General features: G+C 40.2%; 1 protein-coding gene across 1 annotated transcript in view; it reads left to right on the top strand.

Moving 5' to 3' along the window:
- The window catches only part of EFHC2 (EF-hand domain (C-terminal) containing 2), a 155,588-nt gene extending 131,781 nt beyond the window's left edge, over nucleotides 1–23,807 (top strand). Inside the window, exons 13-15 of the mRNA XM_014544033.1 lie at nucleotides 15,644–15,841; nucleotides 17,664–17,756; nucleotides 23,684–23,807. Of these exons, the coding sequence (XP_014399519.1) occupies nucleotides 15,644–15,841; nucleotides 17,664–17,756; nucleotides 23,684–23,807 (415 nt within the window). The remainder of the gene's footprint in view (nucleotides 1–15,643; nucleotides 15,842–17,663; nucleotides 17,757–23,683) is intronic.

Here is a 23,807-nt window from a genome sequence, read left to right as displayed (position 1 = left end):
CAGCTGCCTCCTGCACACCTTCTACTGGGGATGTGCCCGCAACCAAGGTACATGCCCTTGACCAGAATTGAACCTGGGACCTTTCAGTCCATAGGCCGATGCTCTATCCACTGAGCCAAACTGGTTTGGCTATATTTCTTCTCTTAAGAAGTTCCTGACTTCTAGCTCACAGTGTTCTGTGTCTTTTTGATCTCATTGCATTTATGGCTGGTGCCACATCTTTTTATTCCCTCAGGCATGTTAGTTGAAGAACAAATGAACACACGAACAAAGACAGTGCCTTTTGTTTGGATTCAATTTTCACTAACTTAGTAGTTAGGATTTTATTGAAAAGGGACTCCTAGACTGATTTTGGCATTTCCTGAAGAACAGTTTATTCTACCACATACTAATAACTACAGTAACAGCTAATACTTCTATGCTGCTTATCTTGTGACAGGTCCTGTACAAAATGCTTTTAATATATGAACTAGGGGCCTGGTGCATGAAATTCATGGGTAGGGTCCTTAGGCCTGGCCAGTGATCAGGGCTGATCTGTGGGGTGATCGGTGGAGTGGTCAGGGGGTCCCCCCATTGGCACCTGCCTTGGCCGGCCTGGGACCTGTGGGTTGGGGGCAGCTCCTGCATTGAGTGTCTGCCCCCTGGTGGTCAGTGCGCATCATAGCAACCAGTAGTTCCACCTGTCGTTCCGCCATTTGGTCAATTTGCATACTAGGCTTCTATTATATAGGATATCCTCATAGCAATCCTGAAAAGTGGGTGCTATTTTCATTCCCATTTGCAAATGAGAAAGCTAAGGCACAGAGAGGTTAAGGAACCTATCCAAGATCACATATTAAGTTGCAGAGCTGGGATTTGCACCAAGCAGTGTAGCAGTTTCATCATGAATTAAGAGTTATAGTAATATAGAGGGGGATAAAGGTAAATCCTACCACATACTAATAACTACAATAAGAGTTACAATAATAATTATTAGTAGATCTGGACTAGGCCCTCCTGAGGCAACCCTGTTCCATATGTCTCTCGCTTTCTCCCAGGGAGTAGCGGGCTAACCCGGGCATGTCATTTTCATGGAGGTGGCAGAAGTGTAGTCAGAGAATGAAAAACATGGAAGGCCCCTTGAGGCCTAGATTTAGCACTAACACACCTTGACTTCCACATCATTGTATTGTCTAAGGCAAGTCCTGTTGTTGATCCCATTGTCAAGGAGAAGGAAAAGAATTGGGCCCCTTTATAAGGTGGAACAAAGTCACATGGGAAAGGTTGTCGATACAGGGAGGGGTAAAGCATTGAGGGTAGTGATATAACATCCCACAGAGGGGTGGAAATAACTGAGAAAAGCTCACCATTCCCTGAAGCATGGAGCCCCTTTCCCCTCTCCCCCATTCTGGTTGTATCTGCTGTCACTATGCTGGTTATTTCGGCCTGCAGGAGGCTTGGGCATGACGTGGCTGGGCTAGTCACTATTGCTGCAAATCAGCTCAGGGCAAATGACCCTGGGAGTGACCATTGTGTGGCCTGGGACGGACTTTGCTCCAGCATCTGCCAGAGTGGCTCTTTCCCACCCAGAGTGGGAAGCATGTCCCCTGAAGTGTCAGGGAAGTGAGGTTTGTGACTGACATGATTTTCCCCATTTTGTTTTATCTTAATTGATTCTTGCTCATTTTTCATTGTTTTTTTTGTAAGTAGAAATGTCAAACTCTTAATAGATGAGCATATTTGCTTTATTTTTTAAAATGTATTTTTATTCATTTCAGAGAGGAAGGGAGGAGAGAAAGATAGAAACATCAATGATGAGAGAGAATCATTGATCGGCTGCCTCCTGCACGCCCCCTACTGGGGAGCTAGTCTGCAATCCGGGCCTGTGCCCCACCTGGAATTGAACCAAGACCTCTTGGTTCATAGGTCAGTGCTCAACTGCTGAGCTGCACCAGCTGGGCTATTTTTTGATTTAGAGCCACTTATGTTTTATAGATGAGGATATCAACATATGGATTTCATGTATTACTTTTAAAACTGCTATTTTTAGGCTTGATGTTCTGTGGCTACACACCAGGATTCATTATATAATTTAAGTACAGGGTGTTTCAAACAAGGAGCCAGGAATAAGTTCTCAGACTGAAAATGATTTCTCACTGACATTGTAAAGTTTAAAAGTTCTAGCCACTGTCAAAATATAGTTGGGTCAATTGCCTGGGTTGCGTCTATGACTTCTGATTCAGATAAGTGATTTAATTTTCATCCTAGTGCTGCCCTCTCCCAAGCTCAGAATACTTCATAGATGACCAAAATAAATCCAAAAGTAGACTGCGAGAATAAAATGTAAGACTTTTTCTACATCATATTCTGATAAGGAAGTGAATCATGGCATTCATTGATGGGCTTGTTTCTTCCTTTTCTGATTTATTTCTTGGCATAGGAGACCAGTTGCCTCAATGACAGTCTGTCAAATTGAGCAAAGGCAAAGGACCTACCCTGGAGCCTATATGTGATTCCGGGGTCCTAGGGAAGGGCCACTGTATGGGTTGTGCAGAGTGTGAACTGCATAAATGTGGCAGCACCATGTATAAAGAGCCTCTTTTGGAGTTCCTATCAGTGGTTGGGGTATTGAAACAAAGGTTCCAACTTTTACTCTGCCACTTGGATTCTTCTTTCCCTACCAAACCCCGCACCAAATTGGCATCTTGGTCTCCAAATCGAAAAACTGTCTACCTCTCTCCTTCCCTCCCTCTTTTCAGATTGACTTGGGCACATTTAATGAGGATGGAAATGGTTGGATCCCTTTTCCCATAAACTGCCCCCTCCATACACACATGCCCATCTGTGACAGAGCCTGTGGAGTTTGGTGCAGCAGTCACATGACCAGCGGTTCTCAACCTGTGGGTTGCGACCCCTTTGGCGGTTGAGCGACCCTTTCACAGGGGTCGCCTAAGACCATCCTGCATCAGAGATATTTACATGACGATTCATAACAGTAGCAACATTACAGTTATGAAGTAGCAACGAAAATAATTTTATGGTTGGGTCACAACATGAGGAACTGTATTTAAAGGGCCAGAAGGTTGAGAGCCACTGCACATGACAGTGCCCAGACTGCTCTAGAGACCTCTTTGTAAAGTTGCACAGAGAAAAACGAAATGGTGCAGTACAGGGGAATCCATGCAGATTCCAAGAGTGATTTTATTGTATGAAAAATTGTTTTTTATTCATTTGTTTTTAGCAACTAGTTGTGTAATGGTCACAACTAGATGTGTGATGGGCTCAGCAAGGGCAGGCCATTTGGAGAAGCAAACAGACCAAAATATGGAGATAATTGTATTAAAATGTATAAAACATATTTTCTGAATTAAACATTAAACAGGAGGCACTCATAGGACACTGGGCGCTGCAGACAACTTGGTGGTAAACCAGGAAACTATCTTTAGAAACATCCCCAAACAGAGAAAAACAAGAAGTCGATTAAAACAATGAGAAAGAAGAGAGCAGAAATGGAGGCAGAGAGGGAACTGGACAAATGGAACCAAAGTAATAATAAAAAATGTATCTGGAAATTGAGAGAATTCACTCTTTTCCAAGAAAAATATATAAAAAGAGATCACTAGATATACCCTGATAAACATTTAGAGGTCATAGTTAAGGGAACAATTTTATGAGCATCAAAGCAAAACATACACAAAACAAAGCTTAAAAACAACATCACCACCAGCAAAATGAATGACGTAAAAACCAGAAAGATAAGCCTCAGGTAATGTAAGGAGACAGTGGATTAAATATTCAGTGCTTTTGAGGGTAAACAAATTGGGGACAAGTTGTTTTTGTACATAGGAACAGTAGAAAATGTTTTTAAATCTGCAAGAAGACAAGATGTAATATAGTTTATTTAATAAATTACTCAAAATAATACATTATTTTATGAAATTACTCCAGAGAATGAAGAGAAAATAAAAATTAACTCAAGGGAGTAATTTTCTATTTAAAAATATTGGAAAGCATTTAACATTAAGACAGTTTACACATACATTTATACATCTAAATTCAAAGATAAAACACTATTTCAAGAGGTGAATGCTATTGCTAGAAAAATTGAAAAGGAAGATGACATGGTTTATACCACAGATAAAATAGCCAAGACTCAGAAAGAGAGAATGGGGAATGCAAGGGCTAAATTCCTCATATTCCATCTTGAAAGTAAAATTATCTTTCATCCTTTGAAAATTGGACAGATATAAATTTAACATACTTTAGGGCAATTTCAACTAAACCAAGATAGAATTCCAAATAGAATTGCAGAATCCAATCATTCTTTCACAATGTGTATGTGAAGCAAATCATCATGTTATACACTTTAATATCTATAATTTGTCATTATAACTCAACAAAGCTGGGGAAAAATTCTGAGGAATGGGACTGGAAATTGAGGTGGTGAGGAGATTCATTATATAACTTATACTTTTTGAATTCATACCATGATGCATTTGTTTTATATTTTAAAACATATTATCAGTAGAAAAAAATAAAGACAAGTATAGTGCATAGTGTTCTTTTTTAGAAAAAAATTGCAGCACCTAAAAGCAAACCTAGTATAGTCTTTATTGCAAAAGACAAGTAACAATAGAAGGCAATAGCAATATAAAAACAGAAAACAAGATGACAGGGGAAAAAAAGTCCTCGGAGCTGTTTTGACCTCAAATGTGAACTCTCTGATGACCCCTAGAATCATTATGACACATTCCACCTGCTCAAGGCCAGCATTTGATCCCCTCTCTTTTACTTTCCCATTTAATTCGTGAGCTCCTGTGGGCCATATTACCAGGAATTCCTCTTGAGGAATGATCAATATGTTTTTCTTGAGGCCCCTTCCCTTCCCCTCCTCCCTTAGTTGTCCAGGAACCCCAGGGACACTTACTTTGTCCCTAGAGTGTCAGAACATTATCCAACACCACAGTGTGGCTCTTTGCTGTCACAAGGCTGCTGTGAGAGACTGGTTCCGCCAATTTGATGGATGCCACTGGGGTGACTTAATTGAGCAATAGATTGAGGGCTGGGTTTTGCTGCTGTTTTCAGTTGGGAGAGACATAAATTTGTCTATAAGCTGAAGGAAAAGGATCAATAGGGACCAAGAAATAAAAGGAACTGATGACAGGCTGGACAATTGATGGATCAGTGAGCAGTTAAGGATGGGTCAAGGCTTAGTTATACCTTTTCCAATTCCCCACAATGGATGTTTTAAACTTTCTCACTCTTAAGCTCCTAACCTCATAGCGTAAAACTTCATGTCCAGATTAATAAAGAAGAGAGAGATCACAATATACAAACCTTACCCAATGCCCTGCATCCACAACTTTGCATGCTTCCTTTTTCATCTCAGTAGTAAAGGTATCCTCCCTGCTGTCCAAAGCTAGCTTCCATGATGGCTCTGTCCTTGAGGCACTCAACAAGAGACCTGGGACCATACTTGGCCAAACACATCCAATCCTAGTTGATGTTTCTCAGCTCCATGCTTTTCCCTAACAGCCATCACTCCATAACTACCCTTGCGTTGTTTCCTGAGTGCTCTGGCATCCAATTCTGTTAATATTTCTTCCTTGCTTGACATGCTCCAAGGTCTTCATCTGTGGAAGGAAATTTGGATGCTGGAACATGGCCCACTTGGGTGCCTTTCATGATTGGGCTAACCCAGTGGTCAGCAAACTGCGGCTCACGAGCCACATGTGGTTCTTTGGCCTCTTGAGTGTGGCCACGAAGTTTCAATCGCACTGTACGTGCGTGCCCACACGTGGTATTTTGTGGAAGAGCCACACTCAAGGGGCCGCAGTTTGACGACCACTGGGCTAACCTACTAGTTCTCTTAACTTATCTCTTGTTTAACTTCCCTATGTTCTAGTCATTCTAAGAGCCCTGACCATCTGGGTTCAAATCTTGGCTCTACCACTTATTAGCTGTGTGCCCTTGGGCAATTGAGGGAACCTTTCTGGGCTTTAGCTCCTCATTTTTAAATGGGGATAATCAAAGTTCCTACTTAAAATATTATTATGAGGATTAAGTGAGTTCAAGCACATGAACCAGTTAGAACAATGTATGGCACTAAGCACTTGATAAATATTAGCTCCTGTTATGAATACTTTGGATAGCTCCTCAGGTGTCCCATCCTCTTGCTCTCCTTGTATCTTTGAGGATATGGTTCTTTCTTCCGTTTCTCCCAAACTCTTTCCCCTACCTGCCCTACTTCTCTGAGTGGCAAAGTGTTTTTTATCTTCGAGGTCTGCTCCACTACCACCTCTGCTGTGAGGCCTTCCTGGATTTCCTGCTATGTGCATATACATGCCAGGCTGGATGAGGGGTACCATCACTGAGCTTTTGGACATAGCCTTATTGCGGCCCTTTTTCTACTTTGTTGACTTCACTTTCCTTCTGGTCTGCGATTAACTTTAGGGTGCAGATATTGAGGGTTGGGGGTTGAATCTAGTCTAGTTCTCTCTTATCAATGTGAGAAACATTGATTGGCTGTCTCCTATAGATGTCCTGTCTGGGGATCAAACTCATAACCTAGGTATGTACCCTGACCAGGAATTGAACCCATAACCTTTTGGTGTACTGGACAACACTCCAACCAACTGAGCCACCTGGTCAGGGCTACCACAGCTTTTTGTACCTACTCATCTACTGATGGGTACTTGGACTGCTTCCCAATCTTGGCTATTGTAAATAATGCTGCAGTGAACATAGAGATGCTTATATTCTTTTGGATTAGTGATTTGGGTTTCTTTGGATATATTCCCAGAAGTGGAATCGCTGGGTCATAAAACAGTTCCATTTTTAATTTTTTGAAGAAACTCCGTAGTGCTTTCCACAGTGGTTGTACCAGTCTGCATTCCCACCAGCAGTGCACGAGGGATCCCGTTTCTCCACATCCTCCCCAACACTTGTTGTTTGTTGACTTATTGATGGTAGCCATTCTGACAGGTGTGAGGTGACATCTCATTTGTGGTTTTAATTTGCATCTCTCTGATAGTTAGTGAGGTTGAGCATCTTTTCATATGTCTATTGGCCATCTGTATGTCCTTTTTGGAGAGCTAAGGACATAATTTTAAATACAGACAAATGGTTATGCATAAAGATATTCACTGTGACATTATTTATATAAAAATTGGAAAATCCCGCCGAAACCGGTTTGGCTCAGTGGATAGAGCGTTGGCCTGCGGACTGAAGGGTCCCAGGTTCGATTCCGGTCAATGGCATGTACCTGGGTTGCGGGCACATCCCCAGTAGGAGATGTGCAAGAGGCAGCTGATCGATGTTTCTCTCTCATCGATGTTTCTAACTCTCTATCTCTCTCCCTTTCTCTCTGTAAAAAATCAATAAAATATATTAAAAAAAAATTGGAAAATCCCATGAAATATCCAATAAGAGAAGTATAGTTTAGCATTTTGGTTTCAGAAGGATATGTGATAAAATGAAATCTATTAATTATATGAAAAAAAAACAGACGATAAAATATGTTTACAACTATTAAGAAAAAAAAGGCAATTAAATACCCATTCATAGAAAAGAGACTACAAAGAAGTATACCAGAATGTTTACTTGGTTGTATTTGCTTGGTGGGAGTGTATGTGGTTTTCCTTTTGTTTCTTTTATACATTAATTCTGTATAATTAGACATGTGTTATTTTTATTATGGAGTAAAGCAGATACATTTTATATTTTCAAGTGTGTGTTTAGAAAGAATTAAGAATCTAATTATATATATTTTTGGATATGTTTTTATATGAGTATGTTTTGAGTTTAGCAAATTGATTGTAAGCACCCAGAGGGCATAGGCCTGGTCTTGTGTTCAGCCTATTTAGTGTCAATATATATCTGTGGGCTTATATGGGGTCGCCCTCCCTGTAAGCCACATTCTACCCTCCCTTGTAGTATGGCCTCTAAAACATCTGGCAACCAGTGAGAAAGAGTTAAAAACAGAAATCCAAACAAGTAATCTTGGAGATAAGTAATCTTTGAACACAGAATGGGTATTAATGAGAAAGAAGGTGGTAGGAAATGAATAATTTTGCTTGTAAATGTAATGAATATTCATTCCTTTCTGCCCACATTGCAAGTTAAGCACCATCATTCGCTGGTACCAAAAATCTTGACATGATTAAAAAACACACCGCTGTTGTCTTAGCTTGATTAAGTGCACATTGTACCAAATTGTAGAAAAATTATAGATGAACATTTTAAAGAGTTTCTCTACACAGAATTTGTTAATAACATACAGCAATTTCTCTGAACTGCATGAGAAAATCTCATTTTGTTTGGCTACACTTAAATAGCCCCAAAGTCAAGTACACCAAGACATACCGGATTTCAAACTAAATAAATCAAAATTACCATGTACATTCCACTACATGTCAAAACAGGAAAAGCCATAGTATTTGATGTGAAATGAAGATTAGAGCAGTAACAGAGAGATCTAGAAGCTGCTTACATTTATTTGGAATAAGAAAACAGGGTCAATGATTTTCAATGCAGATGTACTTCTCTTCGAGAAAATATATCAAAAAGTCAATTTACAAAGCAGATGGATTTGGCAGTAATTATTTACACTGCCAAAAGATTCTTTAGTTTCCAAAGGACTTATTTCAGGGTTCAGTGTGCTTCCTTGTCATTAAGAACTTGACAGAAATTAGAGGAATTTAAAACTAAGGTCTTATGTGCCATTGCCTATTAAAAATGACCCAAATGAAGATGGAGTATTTTTATATGTAATAGAGAGTAAAAATGGGCATCTCATTTGATTTCTAAGACTTAAGCATTTGTTCAGCTTCTAAAATATTACCCATTATATAAAGGAAGACACACCTGGAGTTTATTACATTCTCAGTTCAGACTTAATCCTGAATATGACTATTTAAAATAAGTGCATCATTTTTCTTTTATATTCTGCTGATAAATTCTATTATTTCAGTCATCAAAAATATTTTATATTTTTTCAAAGTAAACTTGCTTAAGAGAAATAGCTTCCAGTTTAATACAACTTGAATCTCCACTGTGGAATGATGAGAATAATAAAAACTGCTATTATTTATTGAGTGTTGATAATCCAGGTATTACACTAAATGCTTTTCATATCTTGCTAATTTAACCCTTATTTTTTATGTATTCAGCAAACTAGTTAATAGAGAGGGCTTACTGTATGCCAGGGGCTATTTAAGGTGTTGGGGATTCAGCAGTGAACAAAATCTTACCTAATAATAGACAAACATGTAAATTGACCATCCCTCTGCTATACTCACCAGCCAATCAGGAGAGTATGCAAATCAACCCAACAAAGATGGTGGTTAATTTGCATACATAGGCATGAAGCGGCGGAGTGAAGACTGAAGGCTCCGGCCGGAGCAACGAAGACTGAAGGCTCCAGCCCAAGCAGCAAAGGCCTGGGTCCTGGGTGCCGGAGGAAAACCGGTGCTGGCAGAAACCTGGTGCCGGCAGCCAGGGGAAGGGAAGGCCTATTGCACAAATCTCTTCATGCAATGGGCCTCTAGTAGATTAATAACCCTACCCTTTGTGGAATTTACCTTCTAGTTGGTGGGGAGATAGGGGGGAGATAAAGTAGATATACAATATAAGAAAGTACATGTTATACTATGTTGGAGAATGATGAATGCCACTGAAGAAAAGAAAGCAGAGAAGGGGGTTGGGGAAAGACAGACTTGTAGGGGAAAAGGGTAACACTTTTTAAAATGATGATCAGCAAAGCCCTCAAGGAGAAGATGATACTTGAGCAAATGAGAAGATGCCCTACTGGAGGTGAAGGAGCAGACTATGTAACTGTCTTGAGAAAGAGCATTCCAGGTAAAGGGAGCAGCAAGTGATAAGACCCTGAAGTTGGAGCATACCTGGTTTGTATGAGGAAGAACAAGGAGTGCAGTATGGCGGGCACAGAGGGAAAGAGACGGGACAAGGTCCAAGAGGTAGCAGAAGAGACGACAGACATATCATGTTGGGTCTGGTATGCCATCTTGAGACTTCGAGAAAGATGGCAAGCCCTCAGAGGGCTTTGAACAGAGACATGGCATGATCTGACTTACATTTTAACAGGATCATCCTGGCTTCTGTGGTGAAATAAAATTCTGTGAGGCAGGTTGTCTTGTCCAACATCACAGATGGGGAACAGAGGCTCAAAGAAGTTAACTTACCAGAGTTCACATTTATTAGTGAATTCGTGTGGCTTGAATTTTAAACCATGGCTGTGTAATTCAAAAGCTCACACTTTCACCGCTAAATCACACTACCTCCCAGTTGCAGACAGGTTTGTGACATAGGCTGGAGTAGATGATTTTCTTATAGTCTGCAGTGATCTCTTTTTCCACTTTTCTTTGGATTTTCTTGGCTCCTCTGGTGAGGCTACCATGTGATACAACTCCAATGGACACCATTTATACCATCGGTCTATAAATGCACTCTCCAGAGGTGGGGAATATCCAGCCTAAGTGGCCATATGGGCTTTTCTCCGGTGAGATTGAAGAGCTTTATAGATGGTTTTGAACTATGATGAGCAAAATCTGTTTGGTTAGACATTTGTATTGGCCTCACTTTGATGTAGCTTTCTATTTTTCATTCCTCAACACACATATTCTACCAGTTACCTCTACCACGGTCTACCATCTGGCAACACATTAGTCCAACAGTATGCCAGAGTGGGATGCAAGGGATGGGAAGGCAGGGTTTTCTGCTCTGTATGGGCAGCTTAAGCTGACGAATGTAAGAGAAAGCCCGAGGGAGTATAGGATGTGAGTAGGCGTGCCCGGCTTTTGATTAAAGAACATGAAATACATTTTCTTTTATGAATATCATATTGAAGGAAATGATAAAGGGTCCTACCAAATTGTATCAAAACTATGACTTGGTTTAATTTAGACTCAACCAGATTTTCTTATAAGCCTTAGATCCCAAGGCTTCCACTCTTGAGATATTGTTTACATCAAAATTATTTTTTTTTAGTTTGTTTGAAAGACATTGCTTAGACTTTAACAATTCAATATGTAAGAAAATATCCTGAGATTCAGAACTTTAAAATGCAGTTTCAATTTACCATTACTTGACTGGGTTACTTTAATGAAATTGTGTCTCGTAAAACTGGCACATTTCATGTTTCAAAATTTTGCAGTTACCTCAATGTCCTAGAGCAGTTTGGCATTGGTTTTTGGAGTCTTATGACTTTAATAACAAAAACAGAGAAAATCATGGTAGTGTCCCTTCTAAGATTAACTAAAAAATATTGTGATGATCTGTAGTGCAACGTTGAGTAAAGGTGAAGATGACCTGCCATTTGAATCTTTAAGATTAACAATAGTAATCACAGAGCACCAGTCAATACTATTACAGCTGCTTTTTAAAAATTGATTTCAGAGAGGAAAGGAGGGGGAAAGAGAAACATCAATGATGAGAGAGAATCATTGATCAGCCGCCTCCTGCATTTCCCACACTGGAGTTCGAGCCCACAACCCAGGCATGTGCCTTTGACCAGAGTTGAACCCAGGACCCTTCAGTCCTCAGGCTGACACTCTATCAGATAGATAGAGTCTATCCACTGAGCCAAACCAGTTAGGGTTACAGATACTTTTTAAAATGCATTTTTATTTTCCTTAAATGATTGGGCAGGAAGTACCAAGATCTTATTTCAGGCCTTATTTCAGGTTCACTCTGAAGGTTTAGATGAGGAAGGGCTATATGTGATGGAAGTTGGTTTTATTTTTGTAGTTGCTGCTAAGTAAAAATGGAGTATGCAGAAAACAAGTTGGCGGGTCTTCAATAGGTTACACATAGAATTGCTATGTGACCCAGCAATTCGACTCCTGCATATATGTTGAAAACAGATATTTAAACAAAAATTTGTACATGAATGTTCAGAGCAGCACTATTCATAATAGCCAAAATGTGGAAATAACCCATATGTCCATTTGCTTACATGAATGGATAAGCAAAGTGTGGTACGTTCATACAATGGAATATTATTCAGCCATAAGAGGAATGAAGTACTGACACATGCTACAACATGGATGAACATCAAAACACTATTCTAAGTAAGAAAAGTCAAACAGGAAAGACCATACTGTATGATTCCATTTAGTGGTTGCCAGGTGGGCAGAGAACTATCGGCGAGGAGGCAAATGGAGTGACATCTTTGGGGTGATGAAATGTTTTGGAAGTAGATAGAGGTGGTGATTGTGCAACATTGTGAGTGTACTAAATGTCACTAATGGTAAATTTTATATTATGTGTATTTTACCACAACAAAAAAAATGGAGTGTGCACCTTTTGATAAGGTTCCTATTTTGTGGTGAGGCCCATTAAAGATTGACAGGGTGGGGTGAATCCTAAAGAAGGAGTAGTGGCAAACTCAGGGGGCGTGGTGGCAGCCTCTTGAGTCCTGCAAAACAAGACTTGTACTTTCTGATTGGGATCGCTGGTTCAGTGACCTGCCACGTGACTAAGAACACTTTTAAGTCTGGGAGAGCTTGTTTGAAATTCTCACATAAAACCATGGAAAGGCATGGAATACTGAGCCATTTAAAACCTAAGCATACAGAAACCCAGCAGATATAAATTTTAACTGCAGTAAAGCCAGGATAATTTCAGTTTATCCAATGAAAAGAAAAATAAGCTTTTACAGCCTGGTGGTGCTAGAATAAGTTTAGTTAAAGGTGTGTGGAAAGTTTCTTGTTATCGCCGCATATATCTTCTCCCTGGTCCTTGGGTGTGTGCCACTTCTTCACACCAGTTTCTACCCTCAAAAGGAAAAAGCTTTCAAGTGTTTTTTCTCTGATCATGAAAGTAGTATTTGTTTATTATAAAAATTCAGAAAAAGTGTACTATATCTATTGATATCCCTATCTCTATCTATCTATCTATCTATCTAATCATCTATCCATCCATCTATCTACCAGCAATCAGCAATAATGCTGTAGATGTCATGGCATGTATCCTTCCAGTCTTTTCTTCTATGAATATATATGTACCACTATCTTCAGTTTCATTGGGATCATACTACATTTATCAACATAGCATGGGCATCTTTCATACCAGTAAATACCAATAAACAACACACTTTTCATGGTTGCATAGTGTTTATTTTATGTACATGTCATGACTGATTATTCCATGACCAATGTTCTAAGTGAGCCAGGGGATTTCCTGGGAGTGGTTATTTCGTGGTCACTTAACAGTCAGTCAGAGATGGTTGGTGACTCAGGGTTTCTGAAATTTTCCTTTATTTATGCTGGTCAGTTATAGCCCTCAAAGCGGAGATCATGCATGGTAAAGGGAATACAGGTCTGGAAAAATTATCTCCAAACCCACTGCCTTAAGAAGCTTTCCCTGACTGAGCCCTATTCCATCTGGTCGTTTTGTCTTCTGTGTCCCAACAGAAGGGGACATAGTATGCAGGAGCATGGGCTTTGGAGCCAGATGGTAAGGGTTCGCATTCTGGCTTTTGCAACATTGGGCATAAAACTTAACATTTCTGTGCCTCAATGTTCTCATCTGTAAAATGAAGATAATAGTAGTACCTACCTTCTAGTCCAGATGAGATGACCCATGTCAAAAGTACTTGGTAGCACAGGACCTGAATGAGTGAATGGCAAGATTTCTTACTATTACTCAGTTCTTCAACTGGCCCTCCCAGTTGTGGTTGTGAGAGCTCATCTGTATGTTTTGGAAGCCCTATTTGATTATAGACTCTGAAAATTTCAGATGCCAAAGTAACTTTACAATATTTTATACACAGTGAGCCCCTAGCCAAGATTGCTTGTTGATTGACCTAACCAGTGGTCGACAAACTCATTAGTCAACAGAGTCAAATATCAACAGTAAAATGATTGAAATTTCTTTTTAGAGTCAAATTTTTAAAACTTAAACTATATAGGTAGGTACGTTGTTATTAACTTAATTAGGGTACTCCTAAGGCTTAGGAAGAGCCACACTCAAGGGGCCAAATAGCTGCATGTGGCTCGCGAGCCGCAGTTTGCCGACCACTGACCTAAACTAACTTGCTGCAGTTGTGAAGCCTTCTTGATTGAATTTGGCCTTATATTTTATTTGACAAAAGGAAACCCCCAGAAACCCTGAGAGGTGGATGTAGGTGAAATGCAGTTCCTTGAGATAGGTGAACATCATAACTGTGGACTTCCTACACTCTAAGGAAATTCTTGACCAGGAGAATCCAGAATCCTATCTAATAATAGACAAACAGGGTAATTGACCGTATCTTCGCTATTCCTCCCATTGGCTAATCAGCTCGATATGCAAATTAACTGCCAACAAAGATTGTGGTTAATTTGCATACGTAGGCTCCAAGTGGCGGAGCGAAGACTGAAGGCGAGCCGGAGCCGCGAAGACGGAAGACGGAAGGTGGCTCTGGCCGGGGTTAAGGCCTGGGTCCCGGGTGCCGGAGGAAAACCGGTGCCGGCAGCCAGGAGAAGGGAAGGTCTATTGCACGAATCTCTTCATGCAACAGGCCTCTAGTTCTTAAATAATAGTGATAATGACAAGAAATACATAAAAGAACTGAAAGCCATTATTCTGAAAGACCAGTCTACAGCAGAAGAGCATATAAAATCTTCTATTCCTTCATTTTTTCGGTATTCTAGGGAACTGAATTATTTCCGGCAAGTAAATTTTCTAGATGATGAAAGTTTATTCATTGAACTGCCATAACAGTTGCATTTTAACAATTTTGATGTAACTCTTTCTAATGCATTCTGCATGGTTTATAGGTTTCATATAGAGAAAAACAATTCAGCCTATTTGTCAGGCTTTGAATCTGCATCATTATTATGTTGTTGCATTTTTTTAAGCTCTGCCCAATAATCTCAATGCCATTTGCCTTCTAAAGACTCAGACAACTGTACCCTTACACAGCTCTTTTCATTTTTAAAAAAAATTATATTTTTATTGATTTCAGAGAAGAAGGGAGAGGGAGAGACAGAAACATCAATCATGAGAGAGAATCATTGATCGGCTGCCTCCTGCACACCCCCCCCTGGGATTGAGCCACAACCCGGGCATGTGCCCTGACCGGGAATTGAACCCTGACCTCCTGGTTCATAGGTCAACACTCAACCACTGAGCCATGCCGGCTGGGTTCTTTTCACTTTTTTTCTTTCATTTTTTTTTCTCACTGGCAGGGTGTGTCAGTTTTTACTTTTTACTACAGAAATGTGCTTAAGCTTTCCCCCATCTCCAAAACATCTTTTTCATTTACTGATTTATACATTTAATACCCTGGGAACCCAAAATTCCAAGTCTGTTACTATTTTGTATAAAGTAAGATTAATAGGCATTTTAATGAAATCATGCATTTAGTGACCATTCAAGGACTTTAAAATTTTACTTCCTGGTTGTAGGCTATTATCAGGTAGAAGTTTGACTCTGGGAAAAATACCATTTTATTAAATCTATAGTGCTTACGGTTTTCTATTCTAGCACTGGTACCTTCTTGCCATTCATAAGTAGAGAAATTAAATTAAAGAAACATAATCCCCTGTCCTCTATGCAGTTGGTAAAAGTTTGTGAAATGAAATTTGGGTATTTTTAATAGAAAGTGAAGGAAAATATTCTTAGATATAACTTCATGAGTGTTTTTCCATTTTCTTTACAGAAACATACTGATGGATATAACTGTTGGGAGACTCAAAGAGCAAGAATTTATAACCATTGTACGTCACTATGGAGTGCCTGAAAAACCGTGTCCCAATGGAACTACCCTACTTTCAATGGCTCATGAACAGTTCAGGAAAATTTTTTTTGAGGATTTTGACAAACTCATTAATTACTGTCAATACGTAGATCAAGAAAAGTAAGCTTTTATTGATTCTAATAAGTAATGTAAGTTTCTGTGAACCTGACGACTGAAGAAATTTATATTTTATCAAATTGGGGAAAAAGAAAATTGACATCTCATCATATTCTACTGTTCAGCAAAGCCACCTTAAATCATTTTGGGAGAGTATCTGGGTGAAAATATTTTATAGTGATACTTCAAAAGAATAGGATGCTCCTTTGCATTTCCTTTTAATTGGTTTCTAGAAGCTTTCAACTGAAATGTAGCAAATTAAGATGTTAGAAGGTTTAATCCTGAGATTTCTTCTTACGTTATTTTAGTGATAACTGGGATTTATAAACGAGACTTTTGTAATATACAGAATAGGGAACTTGCAAGTCAACTTTTTTTTTTTAAATATATTTTATTGATTTTTTACAGAGAGGAAGGGAGAGAGATAGAGAGTTAGAAACATCGATGAGAGAGAACATCGATCAGCTGCCTCCTGCACATCTCCTACTGGGGATGTGCCCGCAACCCAGGTACATGCCCTTGACCGGAATCGAACCTGGGACCTTTCAGTCCGCAGGCCGACGCTCTATCCACTGAGCTAAACCAGTTTCGGCGCAAGTTAACTTTTAAAAGAATTTCTTTGAAATTATTTTTTTCTTGAAAACAATGAAGTTCAGCATAATCTATTTCTAGTACATTTATCATGTTTGTATCAAGCTTTATTAAGTCATTGTTATTAACAACTGGAGCCCCACCTAAATATGTTTTGGTATTCATCTTACCCACAGACCTGATAGAGAGTGTGTGTGGGTATTTATCTGGAGTTAGAAAATCTTAGTTCTAACTCTAGCTTCTAATTTTGTTACTACACACCCCTGCAATCACTCTTCCTAATGACCCCTTCCCTCAGCCCCCAGCCCTGAAGTCTGCACCCAAGCAGCCAGCTGCACACCCTATATCTTTGAAGATCCTAAAGTTCATCTTAATAATGAACATGATTTCTTCCTAATCCATAATATATCCTCATTGATTTTTTATAAAAATTGTATTTTTCCTTGAATTGTAAGTTTCCTTGAGCCTCTCAGAGGATGTGTGGCCCGAGCTTTGCATAACTCTGGCCCTGCCTTCCACCTCGGTGCTACTCCTTCCCCAGGGTGAAAAGTGTGGCCCTCCTTCAGAATAATGGAGCTGCTTGGTTAGACATCTTTGAGATTTTTTCAGGTCTAACAAGCTTTGATTCTAGACATAACTTTTGTCATAATTTTGCCTGTTGCCTGGAAGAACATTGGCTGAGTGAGAACATTCGACAAGGATTTCTGTGTCCCCAGCAGGCTGGGGAAAATTACTGTTGGGCTGCTCTGGAGAAAATATGTGACCAAATTGAGGTGAATGTTCAGGCCCCTGCTGGGGCTCCAGGTTGTAAGGTGTGGGTCCAAGGAAAAGAGTAGGAAAACACCCTCCACTTGTGTTGGAGGCTCTAGATACCTGTCAAATTAAGAGATGTTTTCAAATATCAGGACCATTTTTGACTGGTGGTCAAGAATGCAGATCGATTATTTAGAGCAACACTCGTGGCTGCAGCTTTAATAGGCTACTATCACCAATCAAGAATCTGAATCTTGATGGAAAGACGTTTGTAAGGACAGAATCTGATGAGTTCTAAAATGGAAAAAGTTGATGAAATGCAATATGACTGTTTTTCCTTACTGTGAATTCCAATATAAATTTTCATACTTCTTTCCATGTGTACATTTTTAGAATACAATGTATTTTTTTCCTATAGCATGCAACTGTTACTTGAAAGACCCAAAGTATATATAAGCTCATTTATTTTGTTTTAATCTAGTAAAGAGAAATTGCCCAACAAATTCATCGAAAGGCTGTGCAAGTCCGCCAGGTTGCCTTTGAGTAATGAACTTATACACTCCTTAGTGTCCAAGTAAGTGAGATCTGCATCCTTCATGGGAATTATACTTCATGCTTTTCTTTAGGGGACTATTCCTGGTTTTCCATTTACCTTTCATTACCTTTGATTTACCCTTGACTATTTTGATTATATTATTGATGACACACCTCCATTTTAACTACTACAAAAGGAAAAGTTAATTATGATTTAAATGTTAGCCTATTATGAATTACTAAAGGCCTGGTGCATGGGATTCATGCACTGGTGGGGGGAGTGGCCTGAGGGGATCAGCCCGAAGCAGGAGTAGCTGCTCATCTCGGTCAGCAGGTCAGCTGAGTGGCTGTGGACCCGCCCTCTGAGCAGCTGCTCCCACTGTGGAAGTGCACTGACCACCAGGGGGCAGCTCCTGCATTGAGGGTCTGCCCCCTGGTGGTCAGTGCACGTCATAGCAACTGGTCGACTGGTTGTTCTGGTTGTTCTGCCATTCGGTCGCTGGGCTTTTATTATATAGGATTATTTTATCTTCTTACCATTAAGACACACTTGCGTATACATAGGTTGTGGGGCAAAATGAAAATGCACAACTTCATTCGTTATGAGGGTATTAGATGTAAAATTCAGGGCATATTTTTCAAAGCAGTAGTTCTTGATGGCTAAAGACATGCCATAAGAGGACATGGTGTTATTAGCACAAGGCTCTTCTTGCTAGAGCACCAGATGTAAAGCATAGAGACTCTAATGTCACAAAAGAAAAGCATGGTGAACTGCTTTATAAAACAAATCATTTATCCTGTTAAACCTAACTTTTGACTTCCTGGCACCACCTTGAAACCACCTAGACTCTGGTCATCTTTTATGCTTCCTATGGCTTGACTCCAGCCCCTCCTCTGATGTACTTATCTTGATAACAATGACATTTTGGTTGCATGCTAGGTATTGCTATCATTGCTTTGAATGTATTATCTCATTTCCTTTGCAAAAACAATTTGATGAGATCAGAACTATTATCCTCCTATATTACATGAAGATGCTGAGGTTTAGAGAGATGATTTTGCCCAGAGTAACATAGTTTAGAACAGTGATGGCGAACCTTTTGAGCTCGGCGTGTCAGCATTTTGAAAAACCCTAACTTAACTCTGGTGCCGTGTCACATATAGAAAGTTTTTGATATTTGCAACCATAGTAAAACAAAGACTTATATTTTTGATATTTATTTTATATATTTAAATGCCATTTAACAAAGAAAAATCAACCAAAAAATGAGTTCGCGTGTCACCTCTGACACGCGTGTCATAGGTTCGCCATCACTGGTCTAGAATAAGATCTGTGACTTAACTCCTGGACCTTTCAAATGCATACCCCCTGCTTCTAACCATTTTGAATTATTGTCTAAATAGCCAGTAGATTAGAATATATTGACAGTTCTATCTCCTTCCTGCTGCTTCTCACTCTCTCATCTCCATTCCCACTATTTTCACTCTTGTTCGGACCCACATTTCTTCTTGACTTTTTCAGGGTTTCCACATTGTTCTTTCTTCCACTAATCTCTTAATTTTATTTATTTATTTATTATTTTTTTATTGATTAAGTTATTACATATGTGTCCTTATCCCCATGTTACCCCCTATCCCCCCCCACTCATGTTCTCACCCCTCCTCCCCCATTGTCTGTGTCCATTGGTTAGGCTTATATGCTTGCATATAAGTCCTTTGGTTGACCTTAATTTTAAAATCTGTCTTTACATACAGCAGCTAAGTACGTTAGAGTAAAAATATCATAATGCAATTCTTCTACTCACAAACTTTCTGTACCATCTCAAAGAAAGACCGAAGTCCTTAGCTTTGAATTCTTTTTCTCCATCATGGAGCTTAGTTAGGGTTGTCATTTGGAGCATTGTTCTCAAGCAGGGTCCGGAGTAGGGAGTCCTCATCTGAGACAAAAGGAGAAATGGAAAGAACAGATAAAATTTAATCCCATGTGGGAGAACTAGGATCCAAGGTATCAGGAGGGGGATCAAGAAGAGGGCCAGCCCTGACCGGTGTTGGGGCATCGTCTCATACACTGCAAGGTGGCAGGTTCGATTACCAGTCAAGGCACATGCCCACAATGCAGTTTGATCCCTGGTCAGGATGCATATGGAAGGCAACAGATCGATGTTTCTTTCTCATATTAATGCCTCCCATCTCCCCCTCACTTATTCTCTCCAAAATCAATTAAAGAAACATATTTTTGGGTGAGGATTAAAAAAAAATAAAAGGGCCAATCCACTTGGGTGTGGGTGTGCATTAGATTGCTATGGGGTTGTTTTGTACATCTGCTCTATCTGCTTATACTTGCTAGCAGCAGGGTGAAGGATAACTAGGTCATCCTGGTGTAAAAGACCTGAGATGAGGTAAGCAGACCTAGGAGTCAGGGTTCTTCACAGTTAACACATTCCCAAAACTCCCCTTCCCATTCCCACTGGTCAAGCCAAATGGGCCAGTTAGCATTTCACATGGATACCTCCTGCCTTCCCACTTTTATTTGCCTTTTTTTCTTACTATTTTTTTCAGTATAGAGTAACTTCCTTTTTTTTTTCACTTGCTGAAAGCATGCTTTTCCTTTAAAACTCTTTTCAAGTAGTACCACCTCCATGAAGCCCTCCCAGATTGCTTGGCTGACAGTGATTATCTCCTCCTAAGGCAGCGGTTCTCAACCTGTGGGTCGCGACCCCTTTGGCGGTCGAACGACCCTTTCACAGGGGTCGCCTAAGACCATCCTGCATATCAGATACTTACATGACGATTCATAACAGTAGCAACATGACAGTTATGAAGTAGCAATGAAAATAATTTTATGGTTGGGTCACAACATGAGGGATTATATTTAAAGGGCCAGAAGGTTGAGAACCACTGTTCTAAGGATTCTCACAACACTATTTATGTTTCTCTTTTTGGCCCTCACCTTGTAATGAAAATTTGTGACTGCTGTTTGATCTATTCAGATGCAGACCTACTTCTAACCTGTTTGATTTACCACCTATAAGCAAACAGTGTGTTGTTGCATGCACCTCATATTCCTTACCGCTAGAATGAGATAACAATACCTATTTCCCAGCGGTTCTGAGTATGAATTGAGATAACATAAAGTACTACCCCTGAGTCCAAGTATTGATTGGGAACTAGGAGAGTAGTTTCAGTTGGAATCCATAGACCACACACTCTGACTTAGAAATGAACTGGAAGAAACCTATGTACTTTTACATAGAGGAAGTCTTGTTTTTAACAGTTGGATATGAATGCCTTTCACATTTCAAGCTATTTTGTAGTCAGGCAACTGTGGATGTTTATTAGAATTTCTCTTGATGGTCTCAAGGATGAGGTATCCTGGGAAGTCCAGAATGTGGGAGCCTGACCTCTGGAGGACCTACATGTTTCTTATCCAATACTGGGGCCACCAAGTCATCATCCTCTCATTCTCTCAGCAGACTGTTTTGTCTTTGCCTTTACAATTTGACACTAAAGGCAGGGAGACTATTCCACAACTCACTTCGAGGTCCTCCCAGTCTCAGAACACATCTGCCTCTGAGGCCAGCTTTGCTTCAAGGAGGTCATCCCTTGGAGCCACTAAGCCAACCATGTTCAGTCTAACTTCGCCTCTAATTGTGCAGTGACCCTTCTTGACACTCAGGAGAAACTTCAGACTAATCAGATTAGAAAATGTCTCATTCTCATTCCCCTCTCCCTCCAATATGCCCTGCCATGATTTGGGTCACATGCTTGGTGTTTTGCATCATCTCCACAGATTCCTTTCAAAGGCTGCCCTAATTCCTAACGGGCCCATCAGCCTTCAGCCTACATTTATATTCTGCATTCTTATTGTTCCCCATAGACTCCACAGGGCTTTCCAGAGCCTTGACCAGACTCTCCTTCTGCACAGCCCTCCTGTGGCACGCTAGCCAGAGCCCCTCTGACGTCTACAGTCTCCCGTGGGAGGCAGCAGTGGAGTTTGTTGATTTGTTTCAATGCACACTCTGTCCAGGGGCAGTTTTACCTGTCTTGAGATAGAACTGGGCAGCTGTTGAACAGCTGTATAGCCCTGAATTTATATCAGGAGACCAAAAAACAATATGGCTAATGGTTTGGATGTTTCTTTCACTCAGTGATCATTACCCATGTGTTTCTCCTGACCCTGTGTTTTGGTACTAAGATTATCCTCTACTCTATTTCCATTTTTCTTGTTCTTTATTGGGTATTTTCCTTATTAGCAAAACTCAAGCGGGAATCAGGACTTCAAAATATTTCCACATTCGGATACCCCAGCCCCCATCAGTTTGTGCTGTGGTAGGTGATATGAGGTCACCTTACTTACCAAATGAAGTCATTTTACTAATGCACAGAGCATCAGACTTAAATATCTATGTAGTGGTACCTATTACCCATTAATAACAGGAGTAGCACTCTGTATTGACATAGTGCCAAGAGCCCTAGAATATTTTGTAAATCCTTGAGCATATTAAGAGGAGCATTTTAGTTGATGGCAGGTATGATTCCTCATTTCACAAATGGAAATATTGAGGTATAAGGAGGCTCTCTCAATGAAAGAGCATGCTTCAGGTTAAGATGAATCTCTAATGGAATAACAACTCCCTAAGATACCCAAATCTTTGTTCCTATCTGAGCTCCTAGGGATAAGGACTATGTCCCGTTCATCTTAGCATCCTCAGGAACTTGTCCTATGCCAGTATGTTGGGCAGGGGGCAAAAACAGCTTCATTTCTACCAGACCTGAATCTGAAGTACAACTGTACTGCCTCCTTCCCATGTGAACTTCATAAATTGAGTCAACCCCTCTGAGCCTTCATTTGTATATTAATATTTCCTCAGTACTAACAAGAAATTCTGGTTCTCAAACCATAACAAGTAGCGAGTATTCTGAGGTCATTCAATTCTGTCTTCCTTGTGGGACTAGGGAGTAAAGAGGTAGCCTCCTTCCCTAATTGTGTATCAAGACTTGGAATAGTTGGAAATTCAAGTGCAGCTCTTTCCCCAGCAACTCTGCCCCAAGCTAGTCTTTTACAGCTGGCTTTGGGCTCCATGGAATGCCTTCGAATTGGCCTCCCAAGAGAGCTGCTGCCTCATCCAGAAATATCATTTAAAATGGAAAAAGTTAACAGGGCTTTAAAATTATCTCATTATACTCTACCCAGCCTCACCCTCTGCCCCCTTCCAGAGGCATGGTTTAGGCTCAAGTGATTTCACCAACAATACCTGGCAGGAAAGCTGAGGGGCAAGGGTTGAGCCATGTAGCAGCTATTGTTGCAGTGTTTGGTACACTGGGAAATTTTCACAGAGAAGGCTCTCTCTCTCTCTCTCTCTCTCTCTCTCTCTCTCTCTCTCTCTCCCTTCCTCCCTCCCTCCCACATCTCTCCCTCCCACATCCCTCCCTCCATTCCTCCCTCTCATGCTTTCTATCTTTTCAAATATAAGGTGATTTGTACTTTAAGGAATTTTTAAATATTCAAAACCGTGTGGACCAACAGAACATTGATCGTGTGTACAGTCTGTACTTGGCAGCTGTGACCTGCCTCACTGAGGTGATCTGTGCTGGGATCACAATTGAAATTTAGAGGCCTGGCTATTTGAGACAACCAGAGTTACTCATTGACAACTTGGGCAATGCCAGTTTTTCAACTCTACATGTTTGTTGGCACAGTAGCCCAGAGCTCCAATTTTCTTTTCAAGTTTCAGGTTTTTAAGAATCTCACCAGGTGCTTCAGTGAGCACCTCTGGGTTTTCTGGATAATGAACGGAAACCAAACACAATTAAGTGAGTTTAAAGTGTGTCTTCATTGCCCTCCTTCTTTCCCTAGTCATGCAGCTAGCCCATTCCTGTAAGTCCTATGATGGTCTTTGCAGCAGAGGGGAACCCATATTAGTCTTCAGCAAAATACCACTACTGCTGTACGTTTTCTCTTCACAGATGGTGGAAATCAAGCAGGTCAACATTATTCCCCATGACAAGTAGATGGATGGATTCTATAGTTTTCAAGCCATTCATCATGTTTGGGAGGGGGAGCAAGAACAGCCATCAAATGACACATTAG

Source organism: Myotis brandtii, unplaced genomic scaffold (genome assembly GCF_000412655.1).
Source record: "Myotis brandtii unplaced genomic scaffold, ASM41265v1 scaffold349, whole genome shotgun sequence".
Taxonomy (NCBI): Eukaryota; Metazoa; Chordata; class Mammalia; order Chiroptera; family Vespertilionidae; genus Myotis; species Myotis brandtii.
Note: the sequence above shows the minus strand (reverse complement) of the source record. Positions and strands in the feature narration are given on the sequence as shown.